Source organism: Periplaneta americana, chromosome 3, assembly GCF_040183065.1.
Source record: "Periplaneta americana isolate PAMFEO1 chromosome 3, P.americana_PAMFEO1_priV1, whole genome shotgun sequence".
Lineage (NCBI taxonomy): Eukaryota > Metazoa > Arthropoda > Insecta > Blattodea > Blattidae > Periplaneta > Periplaneta americana.
Window position 1 is genome coordinate 152,924,468 of NC_091119.1, and position 26,724 is coordinate 152,951,191.

The window sequence follows — 26,724 nt, forward strand, 5'->3', positions numbered from 1 at the left end:
AGTTACTTGCTCATTTCGAATTCGATACAATGAGGATGACAAGACAGGAAGAGATGGGACATGTAACAATTATCTTCAATTATCGTTGGAAAAACATCTTGATTTCAGAAAGGGTAAAATATCATAAAAACATTTTTACAATATCATTCCTGCCACTGAGAAAGACATTATCAAACACAAACATTTAAAAGGAACTATAGATGGGAGAGTGATAAAATTAAATTAAGTTTCTGGGTATGTGTCTCTTATTTCTCCCAGCACCATGAAAACTAATTAAAAAGTATGGATCGGTGTTGGTTTTATGGAATGAATGCAAGTGTATGTCACCAAAAGTGTCCCACATGTGTAGTGTAGCAGTTTGTGGTTCGAGATTCAAGTGAGCAGCAGGGAAAAGGTTTGCCAGGACAACAGCTCGTATCCGAGTGGCTTGGAGTAGCAATGCAAACATATGAAAAGAGGCTCATGCACTGAGGGTTCCTGACAAACCATTAATGACAAGAGGAGTCGTGAAGGAGGTCCTCCCAGCAGCATTTGAGGCGATGCAGGTGTAGTTGCCCGAATGCCTAGCATTCAATTCACTGATCATGAGCAGACTGACGCGATCAGCAACCTTCATGGTAGTAACGTGATCGCTGGTAGGATTCACCCAAGAGATAGTAATTGGCAAATCACCATACGGTACTATGCATTGGATTTGTGCAATTACACCAGCATTCAGTGGCAAGTTGCCGAAAGAAAATGGCGAGATTGATGGCGGCACTAGAGAACACATTGAAAGTTCGATGTCATCTAGAGTGATATGATGAGATTAATGCAATGAAGAAGTACACTCTGCTCACTAATTGAACAAACAACAACTAGTGACAGAATGTGTTTACTATGTCACTGAAAGACGTATTGTATATGATTCTAGAACAGAAGTCAAAATACATGCATTGTGAATCGCATCTAAACTGAAAAGACAAAAGATTTACACCTGGAAATTTTTAAAAGTAAAACGATATTAAATTCATATAAATCGAATATTTATATGAAATCCTTGCCGAAGAATGAAGGTTGAAATCTCTAAAGAGAAGAAAACCTCAATTATCACGAAAATGTAAACATCTACAAACTGACAACAATGAAACTACTACCAAACAGATGCAAATAACAAAAGGAAGATATGACAGAGGAAACCTGTAAACAAGAAGAGAGAGGAGAGAGGAATTTAGCTCTTGGTTGGCTGTCGTACCATTCACCTGCAAAGTGGCTGTGTGATTTGTCATTCCAGCTGCATTTCTTGCCGTGCAGGTATAGTTTCCACTGTGGCTAGCCGCCACTGATGCTATTACCAACACACTTATACTGTCACCAATCTTGGTTGTTGTCATGCCCATGTGAGAAGAAAGTTCGCGTCCATGGAAACTCCAAGACAGCTGCAAGGGACGGTCGCCCTTTGACACGTGGCAAGTCAACTGGGCATTATCACCTGAATTGGCTTCCCCATCGAATGAAAATGGGATGATGTGGGGCAGGACTAAGTGAGACAACACAGGAAGTTACAAGACGAACTATATTCCATGAGGTGAGCTGACAAATGTGTCCGAGTTTATAACAGATATGATGCATGTGAATCAAAATGAAGATTACTGCATGCATTGATATTCTTCATCCATTAATAGTGGCTATATAATACTTCATAATAATATCAGCACGTACGATCATATTGTAATGAAAACAGCATCTAAGAATCTATGCAGAAAATTAGAATTAATAATTTCTGTCCAGCAAATATACGGCTGTGGAAACAGAAGAGAAACCTTCTGGCAATGCAGGAATATTAAATCTATTGGAAGAATGCATCTTGCATAAAGTCCTCAGTGATTTATGAATACAAAGAATTTTATATACATCATTTAGGCTTTTGAATTTTATTAATATAATATATGGTCGACTATAAAAGGACAAAAATTCTTGTCAATCCAAGAATAGTTTTACATATATAAAATCTATACTCTTTTAGCCCATTGTTCTGTCAAGATTAAAAATTATAACTATTTCCCATAGCAAACAAATAAAGTGGACATCTTAGCATTGGATGATAGGCACACTAATTTAATATTTAATTGTTTGATTGCTTAATAGTTTGTACATTATTGGAAATCCACTACAAATGAAATAATATTACATAGTACACTGTATATCATACTGTGGAAAATATGATGACTGCAATATACCACAAATGACACAAAGAAATAACGTGAGTAATTAGCACATAGATAAAAGTAACACCTATAACTACTCTACCAAAGTCACAAGTGCATTTGAAGTGCTATATTGTGATTCATTTGCAGCATTCTGTTTCCTCTGAATCATTTCTCAGCTCACCATAAAAGTTCATGTACCATTAACTTCTAATTCTGCTGTGTAGTTGGCAACCCCTGCTGCATTACTTGCAGTACAAGTATAGGCTCCTCCATGACCGGGACCCACAGAATTTATCGTCAGTATGTTAGCCTTGTCACCAAACATTGCCGTACGAATACCAACAGCATGAGAAGACAGATCACGTCCATGAAAATGCCATTCGATGCGTAACGGTTTGTCACCCTTCGAAACGTAGCAGTTGAGCTGCACACTATCACCTGCGTTAGCAGGTCCATCGAACTGGAATGGGCTAATGTATGGGGCAACTGGGGAACCAATGCCTCAAACAATCAAAAGTTTACAATACTGCCACATACATGAAATGCAACTCACTGACTCAACGGCAAGATGCTGCCCCAACTCAACCACCTGACCACAAAAAACAACAATATTGTTATAAAAAATGTCATATATATTGTTTATTGCAAGTGCCTAGCCAATCTCGATGTCTCCTGCACGTCTTCATGTCCACAAACAACCCATGTCACTTACCTGGACTATCTACTGGTGGACTTCTTCGGAAATCAAATGCTTCCCTAATGCAGAAAACATCCTCGACAAGAAAACATAAAATATCTGAAATTTAGACTTATTTACGTAACACCTAGTTGGTGTTAAGGTATTATTGATAATGCATACTTTAGGAATTTAATCTAGAATGAAATTTTTGAATGATATATTATTAGTCTTTAGAGATTCTGTATGAAATGTAAATACAGAAACAATGTAAAACTAAAGCATTGCATTGTCCAAATTCATGACATGGATTGAAGTTTCTCAGAATCCTGAAAGAAAAATACATGGAATAAATTGTGTTGCAGTTTCTCATATAAACACACTGCATATTAGCATCGTTGTATAATTTACTTGTTTCATCATGCTAGTGTAACTTTAACTGCATATATTAAAATGTTAATGGATGTTCGCATTTGTTCTAATGACCGTCTTCATCCTCTCCACCCAACACATTAAGATCCTATTTCACGAGAAAAAAAGAACAGCACTGCAATTTATTTTCAGAATTTTTACTGTGTCGTATTCCTGTTTTCATTAAGATTTACTGTCTCATGCTACTGCCATACACGTTTACCTGCTGGTTAGCAAAGATAAGATGGAAATACTATTGAACAAATATATTTTTATATGATTCGTATAGAGTATGTAAGAATGTAAAATTGAGCAAAAAGTTAACAGAAACTGCGTCCATATTGGACAAAACTACGTGTTCATAGAGGAGAAGCTGCACGAGATTTATTATTTATGATGAAGTACAAAATTTGCCTAAAAGTATTTGCATAATCCTCGCACAACAGAAGAGGTGCAATAAGAGGCAGAAAAGGCAAAGATTTCTGTACAAGAACTTATGAGTGTTAATGACACTTCTTAAAGCTGCACCAAGAATGTACATGTGAACAGGCAATATTTAAACGGTTCCTATGATTGTGATTAGCTCCTACATTAAGCTTATTTAGGTTACATACTTTTATTAGGGCTAATATTAATTTTGTTACCTATTAAAGATTCCATGCCACGAATTCACTGGAGTCTGTGCCGGCAAGCAAGAAAATGTTGACTTAAGAACATGCTGAACATTCACTAGCACTTTAAATAATCTCACTGTAGATTCAGAGAAATGTGAATCCTGAAGAGACGAAAATCAATTACATTTTGATAATTCTATAAACAATAGCCCTTAAATCTTACAACTCTGGTTAAATTAAATATATTTATATTGTATGATCTTTCAGATACTAACTTCTTCAGTACATTATGAATTCTCTTTTGCTAGTGAAGTATTGTTAGAAATGAACTTTATATTATAATCTAACACTTCAACGAGCATTATGTGCAGTGTATTTAGGCTATTCTGTAAAACATTTCACTTGTCAGAAAGTACTATTATCTAATTCTTTATGTTACTGTAAAGAGTGTTATCTTCATCTATCATCTAACCTTCTCAATTGTGGGAAAATATAACAAACGTAAAATATTTACAAAAAAAAAAATATATATATATATATATATATATATATATATATATATAATGCATGAATAACTATTAATTGAGCATATTTTAATTAATTTTATGCCAATATCAGTACCACAAATAATATGCAATTTGAAAATATAAACTAATATTGTGATATTTTACAGCTCTATAATTATTAACTGCTGATTTTACTTGCTTTTCATATGTTTTTACATACAAACCAACTTAATAATTGTATTGCACTAACATTTAATTTTCCTAGCTTCTTATCATTTTGCTGCACTAAACCAGTGGCGTATACTGGTTTGGGCTACCACTGACCCTATTATTACACAAAATATATCTAACAATTACTTTAATTTTAATTACTATGGTAAAACTAATAATACAAAATTATTACATTATGTTATATTATAAACTTTTTCTTTCGTAATTTCCTTGGGCTACCGCTGGTAGCCCGCAAAATACGCCCCTGCACTAAACAAATAAAAAAGTACATATACGATTTAAAAGGGAGATGTTATGGGAGATTTTTACTGAAAATAAATTTATTTCGGACTATTTTTACTTCATTAGTGAAATCAGCTAAACACACTATTACTATTACATAAAAACATATACTGAATTTCAAAGACTGGATTGTCGTCAAGTGAGAGGGGGCACTTATTCTGTCAGACTGAACAACAAAAGCTATTCTATCAAAAGGACATCGTTTAAATAGAATCAAAAGTATTATATATAAATATTATAGCTGAATTCTGTCAAAAGTTATGAGGTTATGACGAAACAAGTAGATATAAGTTAATATAATCAAAGTTATATTAATATCAACAATATGAAGACAATAATATTAATCTGCGTAGAAAATTGTAACTCAGGTCTTGCCAAGCAATTGGAGGCAAATGTTCTAAAAATTAGCCATCTTTGGATACATATCAATTTCATTTCACATTAAACAAAAAAGAAGACATTTGAAACAGGTGTTTCACATTCTTGACATTTGAAGCATAGGGGAACAAATTCTGCATAAGAGTAGTTGATTTAATATAGAGAATATAAAACTTACATGTTGTCATATTTCTTTTTAGAAGTACAGTAGTAATATTTATTGTTCACTGACAGGTGTAAGTACTTTTAATATGAGACAATGAAACTGCAACACAATTCTGATCAGTGAAATGGTGTTCATGATCTCAATAACCTTACATCATTGCGTACCCTTACATGACTCATATGAAACTTAATTACTACAACTGATTAAAGGGAGTGGAGGTGTTACTTTCTATATTGTTTGATATTGGCTCACTGAATTATAAATACGGAAAACTATAACCACATAAAAATTATTTCGGTTGAAGTATGTACAGAGAGTCAAGCTTGAGTCCGGTCTTACTGTACTTAAAATTGATGATGGATAGGAAACATTCATCATCATATGTGTAAAGCAAGTTCAGCACAGTTATCATTATTGTGAAACATAGGTAGTGTGGACTTCTCCAAAATCTACAGTGTGCTATAGTTATGTGTAGTGTAATGTGAGTCTGATAACAGCTGGTTGTGTTCTCTTATAGATGTGAAGTAAACATATATATATTGCGAAAAAGAGATTTATATGCGATATTATCAATAAATATTTATTATGAAGAAAAGATTATAGAAAATTTCTTAGAAAATATCCTAATTCCATAGTCCTAAGTAAATTTATAACTTAAAAATTGGTATCAAATTTCGTGAAATTGACTTGGTGCTGAGTAAAAAAAAAAAAAAAAATTAGTCCGAAAAAAAAATCGATAAACATGCAATATTCGCCTTGAAATATTTACGTAATACCACGAAACTGAAATTATGCCAGGTTATTAAGAATTACTTTGGAAGAGTAAAAAAAATGTATTCAAGAAGGGAGTCGTCATTTCGAGAATTTACTGTAAGATAAGATGTGGATTGTGTGTTTGTGTGTGATTTTAACTGGAAAACCAGTCATTAGTTTTCCAGATAATACTGAAATAACAAATTAGTTGCAGTAGAGTTAGAAAATTGTTCGATATTACTTGGACTCTCTGTACGTGACACTGCTGAAGAACGTTGTATTAGTAGTTTTATTGTAGATTTTTGGATGTGATATACTGCTACAAACATTTCAGGATTCATCATATAATTAATTACATTTTAATAAAAGTGATCATGCAATTTTAGTAATGAACAATTTTATATATTTGTTATGGACTTCGTTTTGCTGCAAAAGAGAACTGCATTCCCTAATTCAAGCCTCAATATCTAATATTTTACTTTCATTCGAGCTCAGTTTACCTACCAGCTTTCCATGCTGGTAGCCCAGGATCTAAACCTAGCAGGTCCAAGTAAAATTTGTGGTGGAAAAGACACTGCTTGGTGGTAGGTTTTCACGATCTGCATCTGTGATTCAGTCTTAGCGCGTTAGTCTTTCATCCAGGTGACTCCGGGTTCAATCCCCTATCAGTTCATGATGGAATTTGCAGTTGACGAAGGAGGCATTGCAAAGAGTTTTTTTTCTCTGGGTACTCCAGTTTTCCCCTATCAATCGTTCATCTATCATCTCCAATAGTAAAAATAGGCTGGAGTGAATTCTAGGAGATAGTTCAGGTTTCCAATGCTGATATAGGAAGGGCTTCGAGCAGTGGGTCCTGAAGATTATCAGACTTCTTGTCTGCAGATGGAACCTGGTTCTATCAGGGCTGAGACAGGATGGTCCACCTGTCTGTATCGGATTCATGAATGTCACCCAGGCCACCTGTCAGTCTCATAGGACAATCATGGCATTTATAGGGCGCACAATGACCCAAAGCAAGCCTAACTGTAAGGACCCGTTTTGGGCCCAACTCTCGTATAACCAAGTCAAGCCAGGGTAGATTTTCAAGGGGATTCCCATTTCCCCTATCAGCATTCCACCATTGTTTCATTAATAATCACCACCATACAGTGCTATGTTGTTCGCCTTTCATGGAACACAAAAGTTAATACCTACGGTGACAAGAAGAATTATAGTTTTGGAGCACTTGATGAGAACACTTGGATGAATGACGCAAGTCAAATACTCGCCAATGGATTAAAAAAAATAATAATCCAACATTTCTGTCCTATCAAATTATTAACGCTTTCAAAATGAAGGCTGTATCATGATCATGCTATCTGAGATCATGAGATTCTCTAACTTTAACTATTGCAGTATGCAGATCATCAAACTTAGTAAATAGATAATGCAATAGATTCTTCTTTGATGTCAAAATTATTTTCAATGAAGAGCTGGGTATTTTTATTTTTAACGTGAATGAACTGAAAAAAATATATAAAATAGTTAAATGTCTTCTATATCTGTGCACCTTATGTCTTCACAAATTTTCACACTATCTACAAAAATGGCTGAGCAATTAATTTTAATATAATTAAAACTACGTCTTCAGTAACTGATACCTACTGTTGGAAATACAGACAGTAATAAAGGTAAAATAATAACATGATGAAAGTCTATAGTTCTAAATTCCTTGTTTAAAATAATTAAGTACACATTTACAATTGTATTTAATGTTATTCACTGATATTAACTTAATATGAAACGAAGCTACTTGGTCCACAAATTCACTCTTGAAAAATTGAGATTCATGAATCACCATTTCAAACATCAGCACACAAGATAATGCATACACTAACATTTCTTAAGTTATGTGCAGGAAGGTGACCAGACAAGAGAATATGACAGAAAGGGAGCCCTACCTATTTGAAGTCCAAAGCTAACCTAAATCATTTTAGGAAATGCTAAATATTTTATTACTGTATAAAAATGAAATATTTGGGTATATTCAAATAAATTTTAGTTTCAACTTATATATCTTTTTTTAAACTTCATTGATTTAAGCCTCTGTCTATCCATATTACGTACAAAATTTATTATTTTCATTAATAACAAATAAATCATACTTCTCGGCGTTATCAGCTAATAAAGAGTATTAACCATGTAATTTAAAGTATTGTTAGATTTATCTGTACAGTATAGAAAATCTTTCAGCGACTACAATAATACATTTTTACATTAATTCTTGATATTTGATTACCTTTATACAAGACAGATCAAACTGTCATTGAACATTATATGAACATGTTAACGAATCAGAGGAAATATTTACAATTAATATTTGGCTGTTGTATGTCCATCAATTACTAAAACTATACAAGCACATATTCGATGCTAAATCACTTGCGAAAGTTATTGCTTTCAAAAGTGACTCTTAAAAATTCAAAGAGATAAATTATAAAGTTTGTGTAAAAGAAATATAAAGTATCGAAAAATACAGCACTCATCTTTAATCATGTTCACTTGTTCTGATCACACATCCTACATTGAACATTGCTCTAAAAACTGAAAGAATAGAATCAAGTACTCACCCATAACTTGGACTTCGAGAGTTCCCCTTGCACTGTAACCCTGAGCATTTCGAGCAACACAGGTATATGTAGCCTGGTCGGACAGTCGTTCCACATTCTCAATGATGAGAGTTCCATTAGGGAAAACTTTCTGCTTCCTATTGATTGGCAGCACACGTCCATCTGTGCACATAGGTCCAACCTGTCGTTAAGTTAGCTAATACAATGACAATGGGAAGAACTCCACTCCAGTTGTAACAATAAATTCCTTCAAAAGTAGGCTTTTGGGTATTCCACAGTGTTCTGGAACTTGAGATTTCCAACTTTCGAAACTACATACAGGTTCCATCATTAGAGCAGATAGGTAAGTAGTACCGAAACATTATAAATGTCAAGTTCCAGGATGTGGTGAAATACCCAAAAGCCTAATCCTGATCACATTCAGTGTGAAAGTCTGAAAATACAAACAACTTACTTATCTTCAGTGTTGTGGCCCAAGAAATTCTCTTTCTTAAATTTGCATTCAAAAGACAAGGAAATTAAAGTACAACATGCGGAAAATTACAGAGATTAATTTTGTAACAGTGCTACAGAATGACAGATGTTACTTTTATCTTACAATTAATATTTACGCACAGATTACTGACAATATTTTCCAAGGAGTGTGGAATAAACTATAGGCAATGAAACCCCGATAATACATGGCTATCCCACATTATACACTCTTTTCGTCTGGTCCCTTGACATCCCTATATAAAACCATGTAAAATCCACTGCTTAATACGCTATCATCCCGTTTAATACACTCTTTCATCTGCTGAAAATTCTAAAATATCATACTTCTAAAGGATACTGAGAAAATTTTCCTGGACTTCTACATTTACCGCCAACGCCCACATATTTAAGAATTTGTAGGAATCTTTATTTGGTGAATACAATAGAATAGAATGCGACCCTTGAGTACCTGCAAAACTACTATATCCAGAGCATGTCCTTGCTGGCAGTTTTAAATTGCATTGTCAGTGAAGATTTTACGAAGAGGAACTGGAAGCAGTAGACATTCCAAAAGTCTTCTTGCAAGGAAGCCCTTGCCATGGGTCTGTGATTCATAGATTCATTAATGTTTCTAGTAGGCAAATTACTACTGTCACTTCCGATTTAAATCGTGTGGAAAATGCAATTGTTCATAGTACTGGATCAAGTGCAAGACAGAAAACAATTTTTTACTTTTTTAATAAAGGAGCACTTTAATTGATAAGGCAGTGTATTTGTTCTGACATTTTCTGAAAGGAAAGAAAATAACCTTTTATCCTGCATAATTGCAGTATTTAATCCTTAAATTTCTCCAACAAATGTTTATGCTGATTCATACCTTTGTGTTAAAATTTAAAAAATCCAAAAAGACCCACTCTTGCTAATATGCGGTCCCGTTTAATACACTATTTTTATGCGGCCCTTGAAGAATGCCTTACCGAGGTTTCACTGTAATAAGTTTTGGTTTCGAATGCTTAGTCACGAAATATGAAAATACAAAGCAATTAATATGCAGTAACGCACTATTTCTATTGTTATTAGGAAACTGGAATACAATTTTCAAGTGAAAAAGTCTCATAATCTGATATACTTGTTTTCAGTTTTGAAACAACTAAAACAGAAGTAATATGCTGTCACCTAAAGCCGAAATTGTTGCCACACAGTGGCTCAGAATCAAAGATTAATTCAACATCTTAAGGTTATCATTCATATACTCGTAAATATAGATTGAGTCAGCCAGGGCTACACCGGGATCAGAGGGAAGTCATATGCATAGTGATGCTGCAGTGATCAGACCTCTTGTTCACGTACGTTTCGTATTTAGTTACGTAAATACGTTCACACAGTGAGGGTGCAGCTGTGTACTGTATATTTAGTACATGTGTGAAGCGTACTCTCAGTGAGGAGATGTTAGATGAAATTGGCCACACCAACTAGAGAGAAGTCTATGAATCATACTGTCATGTAGCTCAGCAGGTAGGAGTGTCACAGTCTTCAGTGATAAGAGGTACAAAACAATTAAAATTAAAACCTAACAAAATTCGTGTAGTTCGTAATGGAACCCAATTATCAGAGCAGACTTAGTTTTTGCATGTGGTTCCAACAGTCAATGTATGATGGACTACTTGACCCCACCTTAATTTTTTATATTGACGAAGCATGGTCTTCAATGGTTAAAAGTAAAGTTTATGCGAATAACCCACATTCACTTGAGGAACTCAAACGAAATATCCAGCATGAAATTCGAGCCATTTTGGAGAACGAACTGCGGTGAGTTGTTGGACATGTCTTCAGGAGATGTGCAGCCTGCCAGATAACACAAGGACATCATTTCGAACATAAATTGTGAATTCGGTACGTACATCACTATGCAATACTAATTGCAAAAGCACGGAACGAATCCTCCGCATATGGTAGCATCATTATGTATGAATCAGCTGCCGTGAGTGCGGCCTATACGGACTCTGCTGTAAGTTTCATTGAGACACATTTTAATTAATCGAACTAGTTTCTTAGGAATACCAAATTCAATAAGAATGTTATATAAAACGTATCTCTTAACAGAATCATATGTCTTTTTGAAATTTATTTATACCTGATGTACTATATCCTTATACTTCCATTTTTTTCCAATATCTGTCGAATTCAAAAAATTTGATCAATAGTCGATCTATTACGCCTAAAACCACACTGATGATGCCCAATAATTTCATCTACATATGGAATTAATCTTCTGGAAAGAATATTGGCCAAAATTTTGTACGACGTCAACAAAAGTGATATTCCTCGAAAGTTACTACAGTTAGTCTTGTCCCCCTCCTTAAAAATAGGTACAATTATGGACTCCTTCCATTGTTCTGGTACAATTTCTTTTTCCCAAATAGCAAGTACAAGCTTATAAATTTCACTAGATAATGCGCTTCCACCCTCTTGTATTAATTCTGCTGGATTACAGGAATTAATTACAGGAACATATCTTATTAATTTAATAATTGTCGAATGGACTCGAACTGGGTATCAGGCTTGGCATCCTCATGTTTCCGACATGCATACATTTTTATTTCCCAGAATAACATTTGAGTGTTATGAATTGTTAAGAGAATTATTTTATAGGAATCCTGTTATGGGTTTTGTTTATCCAGTAGTAATATCATCATACAAACGAGAAATCAGTTTTCTTCAGGGAGATAAATCTTAATCCTTCTCCATTAGATTGAATTCTATGCCCAGAGCATTTTTAACTAATTTCATTAATTGGGGGGACATTTCTAATATATTTAACATTAAACAGTGCCAATATGTTTTATGATGACTAACCTCTTTCCCAGACAATAGTTTCGATGGGATAACCAGCAACAGGACATGTGACGATCAGCATCTCTCCTGCAACAATAGCCTTCTTCTCCATGGGACGAATGAATGGCAGACCATACACGTTCAATTTTGCTGCATGTTCTGCTGAGCCTACTTTGGATGAAGCAATGCATTTGTAGAGACCGCCATCATTGGTGTGGATTGCTGAGATGTTGAGATGTGAAACTACATCGCCATTCACCGTTACATACTGGCCAACCTGCAGTCTGTACACAATACACACATAAATATATTGCTATTATAGAGATGATGATGGTGACGATGATGATGGTTAATTTAAATACGCATTGTGACAAATGTGTTATAAACATGGTAACTATGTTATATTCGTAAGAATTTTTATATCTAGAGAAATACCTCTATATAAAATCAATATGTATTTCCAGCTTACAATGTCTTCACAATACATCTTCCACTGTTCAGTATTATGCACTACAGAGGCACTTTCTTTCTAATTATTTGCATCCAACCTTTTTATCTACTACTCTTCTTTATTGCTCCACATCTCTCACTCATTAAATTTCTTATAATAAAATTTATTCACATAATTTCTAAAACAACTTAGGTTAAATATATGTATTTTCCAACAATTACAAATTTTTTAAAGTTATTTTATAATTTAGATGAATATAAATTTAAAATTTTAATTTCTATGAAATATGAGTAATTACCATATTTTTTAATATTTTGATCGCAAATAAAAAAATTTACAGAATAATAATTATCCTTTTTTTTTTAAATAAGCTTATTTATATATACCTTACTGAAATATTTTCAGTTACGTATACGAAATCATTTGAAATTAAGTTTAAAGTTAAATATTGTAGCTTTTCGTAATGATGTTGTACCATAAGAGAAAACTTATACTTTTGTACAGATAGTTAAAATATAAATAGCTGGAAGGTGATCATACAACAAAATATGTTTAAACTAATAAATAACTCAACATAAAAAGGAGTTTAAGTAACAAACGTTAATATAGACTACTTATTGTGTGAAACCTTTACATATACAGTACATAGTAAATATTATTCACATTCAAATTTACTATTTTCTTTCAAAGAATTCCTTTCCATATACACACATAAGTCTGATTTTCATACTTACCTATCGCTGTTAGACAACTTCTTTCCATCTAGTTCCCATGTGATTTCAGGTGTAGGGTTGCCGGATGCTATACACTTCAGGAAAACTGATGGTCCTGGCTGTAGGGTATCTTCTTTGAATGCTTGTCGAATCTGTGGGGGTTCAACTGCAGAAAAAATACATATCATTTTTGACATGCAACTGGAATAAGTTCGGGCTAATTATGATTGATTTATGTCTATCAACATTCAGTATCATTGAAGATATCTCAAAAGTTATTCTTTTTTTTTTTTAAAAAAAAAGGGAATTCTCATATCAGTAACACGTGATCTCAAAATCAATGCTTAACAACAATTAAACTAACTTCATCCAAACTGAGCTATACTAAATGGTGTGGCGTTTTATTAATTATTTAATATGTTTTTTTTTTTAAATATAGAACAATATCTGCATGTATTCTTGATGTATACTTTCCAATTACAAAGTCGCCCATATTTTAATTAGCAATCCAATACCTAGAAGTCCTAACAAGAAATGCTACATTACAGAAATGCTAAAGGAAAAGATACAAAATTACTCACATCGTCCACCAAGCTTCAGTTCAGCACTTGCTTCTGCACTTTCTTGGTCATTTCTAATGAAACACTGATACATGCCCTTATCTTCCTTCTTCACAGAATCAATCCTCAATACTGACTCCTCATGAGTTAGTGACTTTCCATCCTTCAACCAACTAATAGTTTTGATGGGGTTGCCTTCAAAGTTGCAAGTAAAAACAGCAGGGCGTCCAAAATCAACAGTCTGTGTTGTAGGTTCGATGGTGGCAGAAAGGGGAGCTGTAATAAAATAAAATTTTAACTTTTTGCAAAATAGACGTAAGAAATCCATGAACCCTATTGTCAGTAACACTTAATATATTTACATTTATAATTCTAATTTACAAACAAACAGCTTAATAATATTTTAATCGATTCAAGTGTTTAAAAATGTCCGGATATAGCTCTGGTTTTTAATTAAAATACCTGACATTAATTGAAATTTAGTAGATACTTATTTACAATTCGTTTCACAAAAAGGGTTAAATAGCTTATACAGGGTGTAAACGATATGAACTGTCAAAAAAATATTGGTCTTAGAGCATAAATAACTGAAGAAAAAAAATCAAATAGGCTATTGTTTTTCAGTAACTATCAGTGTTTTGTGAGTATAACATTTTTGGAAAAGAGGATAGACTGTTATTATTTAGGTTACTTTGCCTGGTATGTATGCTGAACCAGTTAATTGTTATTCTGTTGTGTATTGGTATGTGTTGGGTGCAAAGTCACTGGCAATGACACGTTCAGTCAAAATATAAACAAACAATTAAACTACTATCAATCTTGAAAACATGGTATTTTACAGATTAAAAATAAAATTATAAGATATAATTACATTTCTACTGATATGTACCATCTATATAATTTTGGTAGTTTATATCATTTACACTCAAGACTCGTTTTGTAACTAAAATAAAAGTGTGTACAAACATATTTGTGAATAGTTCATTAACTCTTCTTAAAAATGGAACAAATAATTTTCAAAATGTTCAATTACCTGTAACCGTCAGGACAGTCTCGACACTCTCTCCTCCCACTGAATTATTCACGACACACAGGTATTTTCCAGAATCCTCTACTCTGGCTTCTTTGATGATAAGTGTGCCACTCACTTGCTTCACTCTGTCATCCAATGTAACAGCTTGTTTGCGCATTGTACCATCAATAAACTTGTACCACCTGCAACAATCAAACATAACCATCCATTTAAAGTGGACTGCATAAACATCTAATGAGTAATAATGAAAGATTCAACTACATTTCTTACAAAGGAAAGACAGTCGGGAATTTTAGCTGGGATATATAAAAGTAACACATTAAACTGAAATAGAGTACTGGTATTGAAGGTTTAGTGTTATACGACTCACTATGATATTTTTTAAATATATGATAGGGCTTGAATTTGTAGAGAAAAGGCAGCAATTAGCTGTATTATTCAAGAAGAAATAAATAAATAAATAAATAAATAAATAAATAATATTTTTTGGAATATATATTGATTTTATAATTATGCATTTAGAAAATCAAATTTTTCAAAATCCTTAGAGAGACATTCCAAGCCAGAATAGGAGAGAATTAAATATTGTACTGGATTGGAGATAATAGTATTATAATGTAGTGATAATAGTGAAATGTTGGAATAAAATTGGACGAGAGACTGGATTTCTCGGAAAAAACGTAATTATGGATGTTTTTTCACAACTATCTTCCAGGGATTGAACCTTGGTCTATTTTATAAAAAAGTCGTCAGTTAAAGACTGGCCCAGTGTTCGATCAGTAAGAAATTTTCTGCTTCCAGAGAATACAGAAATTGCAAAATCTTCGATAAAGAATATTTAGGACAAGATATGCAGTGTTGCTAAAGGGAAGACTATTAACGACTTTAAATTTAGAACTCAAGGAGTTCTGGATTAAAGTGTTACAAAGATGTGATTCATTATGTTATATACTTATATTCACATTCCTCGCCATCCTCAGTGAATAATCAATGACTATAAGTAATCATACTTAGATATCTATTATTGAAGAAAAATTCGTTCTGGCACCGGGAATTGAATCGCAGAGCTGAGAGGTCCTGGGTTCGATTCCCACCGCCGGAACGAATTTTTCTCCAATAATAGGTATTCATTATGTTACTTTTGAATGAAAAACGGAATAAAAAAGTATGATTAAGCCAAGAAATGTTATGAAAACAAATTTACATACAAAAAGGACTTGTCATATTTCTACATTACACAGAGCATTAGTGTGGTAGTATGAGTGTTTCATTTATTTTCAAGTTTCTAAATATTCATGAACATTCCACAACTAAACTCACCATTTCGTGGTGTTGCATGATACAGATCTAAATGTGAAAGTAAGTTGTAATATACGTAAGTTTAAGTAAATAATAATAAAAATTAATATAGAATTAGTTATTGGCAAAAGTAAGAATTTCAAAATTAAAAGAAACAATTTTATATACCGGTAGTAAGAAAATAATTTCAAGGGCAAGCCGTTGTAAGTAGATACTTGGATGTGCAATAGATGAGACCTACCTTGCCAGATTTGTAAAATTAATGTCATTGGAAAATTTGGAGTGCAAATAGGAAATTCTTTTCATCAGAATATCAAACATTAAGTTATTAAGTAAAAATCTGTCAGCCAAAGAAGAGATCCGTGAGGAATAACTACAAGAAACAAAGAACTAAACCAATTGTCTTAATACCATGTTGAATAAGTTAATATGGAAATTGATAGGGTCTTTACATGGCAAAATTTAGACACCAACATGTAGCAATGAAACAGACATTAGTTATAAATTTAGTTTCCCTCATCCCTAAGATCGGGTCAAGGTGTTTGTAAAGCATTACAATACAAATACTGCAATGATTAGGCTTCAATATGGCTATTTACGAGTTATTAATTCACATTATTATCTTAAATGAAAGATACAATAAAGTCTTGTAGTAGAAGTATCACTACAGAAATAAATAGTATGGTACAATATTCTTTATATAACACAGTTATCATTCTAATGTATCTACACATATATGACAATTTTCGAATAAAATTGGACACACTGTGGAAATAATGTAATAAACCAGTATTCTACATCTGAGAGGATATACCTTATGAAATCTATATATCAGCAATGGATAATAATGTGCATATCTGAATTTTTAGATTTAATGACAATAATCTACTTCACGAAATAATCTTGCTATAGCTGAAACGAAAAAAAAATCATAATCTGAGTTCATAAATCTTTTGTGATTAAGCCAAGAAAATTTGCTATGCTTATTGAAGTCAATGTCATCAATTCGTACCAAATATTCACGAATTTAAATGGATGTCTAACTTGGCTCTGTAGTATAAAATTAAGTATTTTTTTTTTTACATCAACAATTAGTGAGAAATGACAACTTCATATTTCTCCCTAAACATACAACATTTTATATATTTATAATTGCATGTCACAGGCAGAATTTCCTAAATCTTACCTATACAAAGGGACAGGAAAACCTTGACCAGGACACAATGCGACTACCCTCCCCCCTGCCACGATCTCCTTAACATCAATCGTTTTACTTGTCACTCTTGGCCGCACAGCTCCATTTGGTTCTGAAAACAGATTTTTTCTTCTACCTTGTTGCCTGAATGTTGGGTTAACTGCTGACATGATCCTGCTACTGTTTTAAAGATACAGGATGTAGGCCTTTTCCAGTCACAAAACAGAAGCTTTCGGATTTTTTTCTGTGGGATAACTATTCTGCAGCAAAACTCCCTGACTGAGTCACCATAATTTCCTATCCTTGATAACTCGTAATCGGGTAGTTTTCTAATTATAAGTCTTAATAAGGGTTTTTGTTATATAAGGTATATACGTAATCAATCTTCAGTGGAATATTTTAGTACGGATTAAACATAATTTTGGAGATACCAGGACTTCTTAATAAAATTACACCTAACTTCCTATATCACGTATTATATTCAAGTCTGATGTTGAATAAAAATCAGTTTTGCACCTGTTTATTTTGTGCACACACGATATTAAATCAATAGCGTCATAAAAGCAATCATAATATAAAATGAACAGACCTCAACTTTAGTTACGAGTTTTCTCAGTAACCAATCATAATATAAAATGAACAGGACTTCAAATTCAGTTATGAGCTTTCCCAGCAACTCAAACCAACAAAATCAGTGAAAACTATATGCTCCTTTATGTTCTGCATTATCACCACACAAACAAATATGCAACAGTTTCTTAAAGATTATTTAGTCACTAATAAGCTAATATAATATTATAACCTACATTGTAAATAATGTGGCCATTTCAAGACAATATTTAGAAACCGTTACTTGGGGTCAAATTTAAAACCACATAGCAATCAAGCGATGACAAAGAAACAGGTGTATTTTCCAACTTAGTTATAAATTTAGTTTTTTTTTTTTTTTTTTTAATTTAGTATAAATTCATTTTAGTATGAATCTAAGTTCTGTATATGTATATCCCTACATACAAAGCAAAACCCGAAGTCAAAACTTATATCAACGTTATTTGATCTATTTTGGAGAAATACTCGCCTAATGCTAGGGACAGGATATCCCTGGCTCAGACACAGCACAGTTCCTGCACGGCCGAACTCCAAAGTTTTTTCTTGAAGCCTACCACCAGTTACCTTTGGGGGTATACTATTAGTGGGTTCTTGAAAATTAAGAAAATAAATTTTCTAACATATTTATTTAAAAATATGGGATAGCGGTACCCAATGCTAATTCGAAATTAGAGATGGCTATAGGAAGTTAGTATAAGTACATACCTGTCAAATGTATCATGTTGTGGAAGTGTCAATTGCTGTGGATTTCCAAGTACAATTTTCGAAAAAGGATATGGCAATGGTTGCATTGGTATCTATGAGCATATTAAAACAATTTTGATTTAATAAAATATAATTGCAAAAAAAAAAAAAAATAGCTACAAGACAGAAAACTATAACAAGATAACTATTTGGAATATATTTCACTCCATTTAAGTTTACAAAATTTGTGGACGAATGCATCCATTAAAAATGTAATCCACAACAATTTCCACTCAATATGTTGAAGTCTTCAATTATATATATAAAAAAATATAATTGTACTTACCTTTTGGGGTATGCACTAAGGTTAATGAGCAACTGATTTTCCAACAAGTTTCACCATCAGTCTTTTGGTCACGATAAGAAAGGTTTTGTACTTATCCTACGTTCTTTTATTGATGCAGAAAAATTCGAAAAACTGATGAATCAATGAAAACAACTTACAACATTGAAAATATAGTTTCTTACAATGTAAAATTCGAATGAACTTAATAATTGATACAATTTATATCCTTGTCCTCTGATTTATTATTATACAGTACCTTACACAACAATATTGATTTAATTAGCATACATTATCATTGAAATTTTACCACGTTTGATCTTAACATTACAAGCCTCTTAAATATATATATATATATATATATATATATATATATATATATATATATATATATATTTAAATTAGTGCATTATTTAATTTTTAATAAATAAAACGGTATATACGATCTGGAAAAACAAATTCAGGTCTTCTAAATCTCTATATTATTCAATAATTTCAGCAACATCACATAAGCAACATGGGAAGGAAAACCTGACTCTCTTATTGCTTCACTGAGGAAGATAATGGAATGTGGGGCAGGAGTGCAAGGTTCTCACCTCATGGTTGGTGGAGGGAATGCCTGGGCATCACACAATAATGCGATGTCATTCCTGTGCATGGTTCTCTGTTTGTTGAGCCCATCTCCAGTTACCTTAGGTGACGTACGGCCAGTAGGTTCTGAAAACCAAAAGCCTCGACTATCTACTTGCCTGAATATAACAGCAGTATTTTTGCCGTTCCTTTTTAATGATGCTGTATAAAATGCTGTAGTATGTAAAATTGGAGAAAAATTGGGAAGTGACGAATAGGATGATATAAGAAGGAATGATGTTTTTAATGTTATGTTTTATTTAACGATGCTCGCAACTGCAGAGGTTATATCAGCATCGCCGGATGTGCTGGAATTTTGTCCCGCAGGAGTTCTTGTAAATGCCAGTAAATCTACTGACATGAGCCTGTCGCATTTAAGAACACTTAAATGCCATCGACCTGGTCCGGGATCGAACCCGCAACCTTGAGCATAGAAGGCCAGCGCTATACCAACTCACCAACCAGGTCGATTATAGGAAGGAAGCTTCACTGTTCATGTAAAAATGCTTTTTCATGTGTACAGTCAATGAACTTACACAAATCCTTACAACACCTATTTTAAAAGATAATAATATCGATTGTGGGACTATTAGTGTAAATTTGTTCGGATTGATGGTCAACATAATTTTTTATTGGCAGTTGGGTTTTTAATGTCAAGGACTTAACAACGAAGCCACGGTTTTTCTCAATTAGTTCCAGGTTAATTGAAAACCAATTTTACTTTGTGCACTTCGTACTCGTAAGTCTGCAAGATGAATATACAGATGGCTCTGGACTAATGAAATTTCTAGTTGGCGTAACCCCACTCTTCTCCATCATTATCGGATTGATATGTTTTCATGAGTTAAGCTCAGAATAATGGTGTAGCCTGCATTTGGTAATAAACTGGCCCCCGAACTCTTTCAAACCTTTAGCATTTCCTTGTAAATACACAATCACTCTTTTTTCAACATTCTCCCTGTCATATAGCATAGCAGCAAGACCATATAATATATTCTTTTGTTATGAGCTTATGAGTCACATTGTTTCATTTAAGAAAAAGCCAATTATCATTAAAGAAGATATTTCTAAAAGTGACACGAAACATTTGAAATTCTGCTATACGATGAAGCTAGAGTGTGAAGATGCTAATTTTTCTCAACTTGCTAAATAAGTGGCAGAGATTCAGAAAAAATTTACTGCAACGTTTTCTGATTTTGATGAACTACAACTAATATTATTTCTTCTGTTTAACTACCCTATGGAAATACATTCAACTGATGAAGATCCAGATTTGCAGATGGAGCTATGTGACTTACAGAGTGACAATTTTCTTTATCAATGATGCATTCTTGTCAGTCAGTCTATTGAGTTTTTGAGAAGAGTTAACAAGAAACATTATGAACATGCAAAATATTGCTTTGAAAATACAATCCATGTTTGTTAGTACATACGTATGTGAATATGCATTTTCCAACATGATATTGTTAAAAATTAAGGAGAAGAACAAGTTATCATAAGACTTAGGCAGTTGGATGTCCTTATATAATCCCTCTCATTTCAAAAGGAAGCTGGATCTATAAGGATAACATAATGATCAGGTTAAAATCCCTACCTACCTGAATCAGAGAAAACCTAAAGAATGAGTCATAATCAGTGGCAGGGACAATTTAAATTATATACAAATGCAATCTTAATTTATAAAAATAAATGAATTATAAAAATATCCTTTTTATTTTTGCGTTTATCGTGTGAAGGGTAGCCATTCACAAAAATATATCAAATTCACGAAAATGTGTGTTAAAAATATGACCAAAGACCACTTATAATTCATATGGAACATATTTATACTTCTTGTATCATAGATAACGTTTTGCGTTTATCATTAATAACGAAATGTAAACATAACAGTAAGGGTTTATTTTTAACAGCATTGAAATAAATTAAAATTTTAATTTCTAGTTTACCCAGTGATATGGATGAAGCTGTCACATGTTTCATACGCTCACCTGAAAGTTGGAGCTGGGAAACCCTGCCCTGGACACAGAAGGACTGCAGGGTGGTAACATGCCACATTATTACCTTCAAAACGTTCTTTCAACACTCTAGGCATAATGTTGCCATTTGGTTCTGGAATAAAGGAATTATGGGCGACAGTAATCAGAGATAAAGTTATGCTCAATACTACGTGATCGAGATTGCTTTCTATTTCTATAAATGGTCGTAAATTTCATACAACTGTCACGCACTCTGGCCCTACACCAAGACCAATTACACAAACGTCTCAGAGGAACAAAATATAGCTTTTATTAGGAAATGAGAATCGTTAAATAAATTGTAAAAAAAGAAAATTTCTTCATCGTCATCATAATCATAATAACTTTTTTCAGTTTGGCCCATTACTCTCTTTCTGCCTTCAATGAGGATTCTGATGGACAGGACATGCATGAGAAGGGGGGATTCTTTGTTATGCAGTTAAGTACGGCTCATTGCTACCAATTAAAAAAAATAGAGAAAACACAAGACATGAAACATACACGGAGTCCCTGTGAGAAACAAATCTCCACTTCCATACTGGGAATCGAACCCAGGTCCACGGAATTTCCAGCCAGCAGGGCTACCATTTGAATTATACAGAATACAGTAGAAGACAGAACAAACTTCACATTTTAAACATGCTGTATACGTATGTTATAAGAATATAACTTCCCATAATCATGGAAACATTTTTCTCCGAGGCTATTCTTGAACTTAGACTTGAATCCTGCTTGGGACGATTTCTTGGCTGAATTTTTCCGAGATTTTCCCCAAATCTAAGGAGATCCCTAGGACTCATCTCGCCAAATACTATCTCGCTATCGCCAATTCCACTGACACTAGAGAACTGCAGAGTGAATATAGCATCATTAAATAGCCCATTTAAAATTTAAATTAAAGAGGTCAATAATTATAGTATCGCGTAAAACACAATATCTTGATCGAAGCATTACAGAACCAAAACACTGCTACAGTTTGCCAATAATTTATATTTCTGTAATTCAAATGTAACTCTATTTTTAATTTTAATTCATAATATTGCAAATTTTCTTAAAATTCACTAAGGCTGATTTTATAAAATTCGTTATAGAAGGTTAAATATAATGGAGAACATAATTTCACTAAGTAACATAGGCCTAATGAAAGAGGTAGACTATACATTGGACTTTTTCCACTGTTGTTAGGAATAAGGAATTCACAATATTTTGAATAATAGACCAATTTTCGTAATGTTGTAAATTCCTTTTTTCCTACAGCAATGGAAAAAGCCTAATTTATACCTCTTCTAAACAATCCATTATTGTTTTCACCCTCTTTTAGGTCCAGTAACGTAACAGTTCGCTAAGAATGGCGAAGTGATTGGGGAATGAATGTAACGACTGGGAACATACCTAAATATTGGGACTGGATACCCAGGCACTTCACAGAGAACCATGGCTGTGTGAGCCTCAAGAACATCCAACACAAACGTGCCCTCCATCCTGCGTCCAGCAAGACGTGGCGGAACATTGTTGGTTGGTTCTGTGGAGATACGGAACTCACCGGAACACGGGAACAGGATACCCCACAACTTGGCACGTCAGAAAGGCCGGTTCTCCCACGAGTGGGGTGACCATCTCGCCTCCATAAAATTTCTTTCCTCCACCAGGAGATTTTGGTGCTATGTTACTTGTAGGCTCTGAAATGAGTTTTTGAAACTTACCGAAATATTGGGACAGGAAACCCCATGACTTGGCAGCTCAAAAAAGCTTTTTCTCTGATGGGAGTATACATGATTTCTCCGCCTTCATACTTCTTGCCAGGTGTTTTGGGGGCTATGTTACTTGTGGGCTCTGCAATACATACAAACCTTGTTCATTGGCATACAGCCATGGTCATCATGTGATGCTAATGCTAAGCATTATAATTAATATGAATTGTGAAGCCTCGGTTTCAATTCTTGTAGAATAAAAATTGAAATAATGGGATAGACTTCAGAACAAATGGCGAGGGTTATGAGTGGAAAAGGACGGATAGTTATACAGCATACCAACCTAACATCTTATGTTGCAACTCACATACCGTTCTCGTAACCTCATGTTATAATCACTGCATTGGTTCACCTACCTCAAGGTATTGAAGTCATGGTGAAACTACCATTCCAGCTGGTGAAGAAGAAATGTCACTACAAACTTTATGCAAGTCTTAACATTCAACTTTGGCTTTGGTTAAAGTCCTTGTTGTGTCGACAGTTGCATGTAACTTCAGCTTTAAATCCATCGAATTGCTTCAAATGTATCAAGCTTCATCATCACTATTTTACTTGCTCTGTTACTTTCTTTTATGAAAATCGCATCACATGAATTTTCCTAGAGAGATCAAGGAAAATCATGAACCCAACATTTCATCCATATGACTTGTTACATAATTTAGGAATAAAAGTTTCATACGATTAAATAGAACAAAATTGCATTCAACATTTTTTTGTTGCTTTCTTCAGTAAATGTGACAAACAAAACACTGAGATAAACTGAGCTCCACGGTCATAAATATGTGCTAGTAATTAGCATCACATACTATGCCCATAAATCCCATAGAGAATAATGAGCTCCTCTGACTTGGAATACGGTAAGAAAGTCCAAAGAAAAGCAACAGAATTATTTCAAAGGAAGCACCAAAAAGAATTGTAATGTCAATCTCGAAACTGTATTGAGAGATCAACATTTCTGAATTGCATACATAAAAAATGCTGAAATTTACGATACTTAACAATTACTTAAATTTTATTGTTATTAAACACGTGTACTGTATGTCTTCTGCAGTTACACTGCACATTTCAAAGACTCGTACTACACTGTCAACCATATTTATATTACGGAAATTCTTAGAACAATTTCATGAATTATACGTAAGCAAACATTATTATATGTACCGATATCTTTTTCTTTTTTTTTTAACTTTATTCATAGCATAACTTGGTAATGTTTCATCTTTTCACATGATCAGCAGAACTAAGTGGCTGGATTTAGATGTCTGAAAATGATGGGTTTTATTGCATTTATAAAATGAATATTGAAGTAAAAAATTCAAAGCATTAGCCACTTCATGATCGTTTATGGAGAGAGAGAGAGGAACTTTCTAGAAAACGTTTTCATTGTAGGAGTAAAGTCTCGCTTTCCTCCAATGTGAATGTAGAAATTAAACCAGAACTGAGTATTTTTAGGTTGAAGGTCACGTGACCATGAACGAGCCCATTACTTTTTACAAGAGCACTTTCCTCTAGACTAGAACTTAACTGAACTAAGGTAATCTGAACGTAACTGACACCTGAACCTATACTTTTCTGTTTGTCACTAGAACTTTTAAGTTTTCCACCAGAAATCTAGGCGAGAAAAATTACAGAGGCAATCGTTTTTTCAGTTCAGTTCTCAATTTCAGTGTGATTTTAGTAAGGTTATTATACATAGTAGTTTTTATAGAAGTTTTGTGTTTTTTTCCAACAGTATGAGTGTAAAACGAAAATTTTCATTATTGATGAAGAAGGAATAATCGATTTTGTTTGCCAAAACTAATTTTTATATAACATTCAAAACAAGGAATATTTTTAAATTAATCTTTGATGTTCACTTTAACACTTATTATAAATATTCCTTAAAAATTAAAACTTTAAAAGTGTTAAAAATGTAGAAGGAACAATGTTACTGGAAGGAGTTCAGTGAGGAATTATATAAATAAGATTAATGTTTTTAAAATTATCTTAATTCTCTCTTTGACAGAAAGAGTTCATTTTTTGAACAAATGCAATATGGTAGCATGACTAAATGGCTAGTATAACTGTAGGCCTACTGATTAAAGCCAACATAACCCCATAGTAAAGAGTATTTTTATTATTGCTTGTTATTTTTTACGTATAATGCTGCTGATAATATAACACCAAACAAACCCTATCTCACGTATGTTATAATTTAAAACAATATAAGCTCCCTCTGAACCACAATTAACAAACATGAAATGTACTTTAGAACTTCTTGCAGAATGATGTGCAAGATCTGCATTATCCATTAATTCGTCCACCAAAAAGAATACCAAAGTATCCAATTCTAACTCAATTTCTTCATTTTCATGCATCTTTGTCAACCACTGTTCAGCCATCAGCGCAAAATGGACCTTTCAGTTCAGTTCAGTTTTAAGTTTTCTAGGAAAGCATAACTGAAAACTGAACTTAGAATACCTTAACTTAATACATCAGTTCAGATTTAAGTTCTAGTTCAGTCTGATGTTGGAAGAAAGCGAAGCTTTACTCGCTCATCAATTTTATACTGTTTAGTGAAGAATTATTATAATCAATACATTTATTCCAAAGACTACTTCCTGTATGGTGTGTCTCTGGTATGAGCGTGCGCATGCAATGGTCACAATTATTTTATACAAGTATTTATTTAACAGTCCGGCTTAATTGAGTGCTCATTACCTGAACACAGGAACTGGCGATGCTTGAGCAAGGCACAACAGGGATATAGTGGAGTTTTGCAACGTCACTTCTCTCTTTAAGCCGATCTTACTGTCTCTCAGTGTTGGAGCTACACTAGTCTGAGGCTCTGTGAGTTCACAAAACATAAAACAGGTAGGGAAAAACTCACAGCATCATATCTTGGGGGAAGTTTGTAGCTCAAGCTTTAATATTAACGTTGTATTATGATAAGAGATTAATTTCATTTGTATAAACTTAATAATTCTAATATTTACTTTATTACTGTACACAAGTTATGTATTTTAAGTACATTTTCTAAGAACTACATTTCATAACAGACTAATGCTGTTGCCATCTTTGTATTTTTTCTTATAAAAATCTGTTATCATAAAATTATTTCTCTACCACGACATTAAATTTTGAAATGTCTTTCACATAATGAGAATTTAATAAAAAAAAATTGGATACCGGTACACAAAAATCCAATTATAAACAACATATTACTTCAAGTTAATAGGTCTAAATAATATATGTTGATTGGTCTCATTCCAAGATATCTTGCATATAAGTTATAATTTTGGTTTGAAAAAATATTAGTGTGTAGTGAACTTATGATG

General features: G+C 33.2%; 1 protein-coding gene across 50 annotated transcripts in view; it reads right to left on the bottom strand.

Annotated features, from left to right (window-relative positions):
• Dscam1 (Down syndrome cell adhesion molecule 1) overlaps positions 1-26,724 on the bottom strand; it is a 480,268-nt gene that overhangs the window by 94,357 nt on the left and 359,187 nt on the right. For 41 of the 50 annotated variants that reach the window (XM_069821931.1, XM_069821942.1, XM_069821909.1 and 38 more), the window contains 5 exons: positions 14,882-15,063; positions 13,870-14,124; positions 13,310-13,454; positions 12,146-12,408; positions 8,816-8,977 (listed from right to left, as the gene is read on the bottom strand). In XM_069821931.1, coding sequence (XP_069678032.1) covers positions 8,816-8,977; positions 12,146-12,408; positions 13,310-13,454; positions 13,870-14,124; positions 14,882-15,063 — 1,007 coding nt within the window. Of the gene's footprint in view, positions 1-486; positions 760-8,815; positions 8,978-12,145; positions 12,409-13,309; positions 13,455-13,869; positions 14,125-14,881; positions 15,064-17,366; positions 17,488-19,607; positions 19,729-21,629; positions 21,751-23,359; positions 23,490-23,763; positions 23,922-26,107; positions 26,235-26,724 lie in introns of those variants that run through there. The other 9 variants (XM_069821933.1, XM_069821907.1, XM_069821946.1 and 6 more) reach the window with 7 other exon arrangements.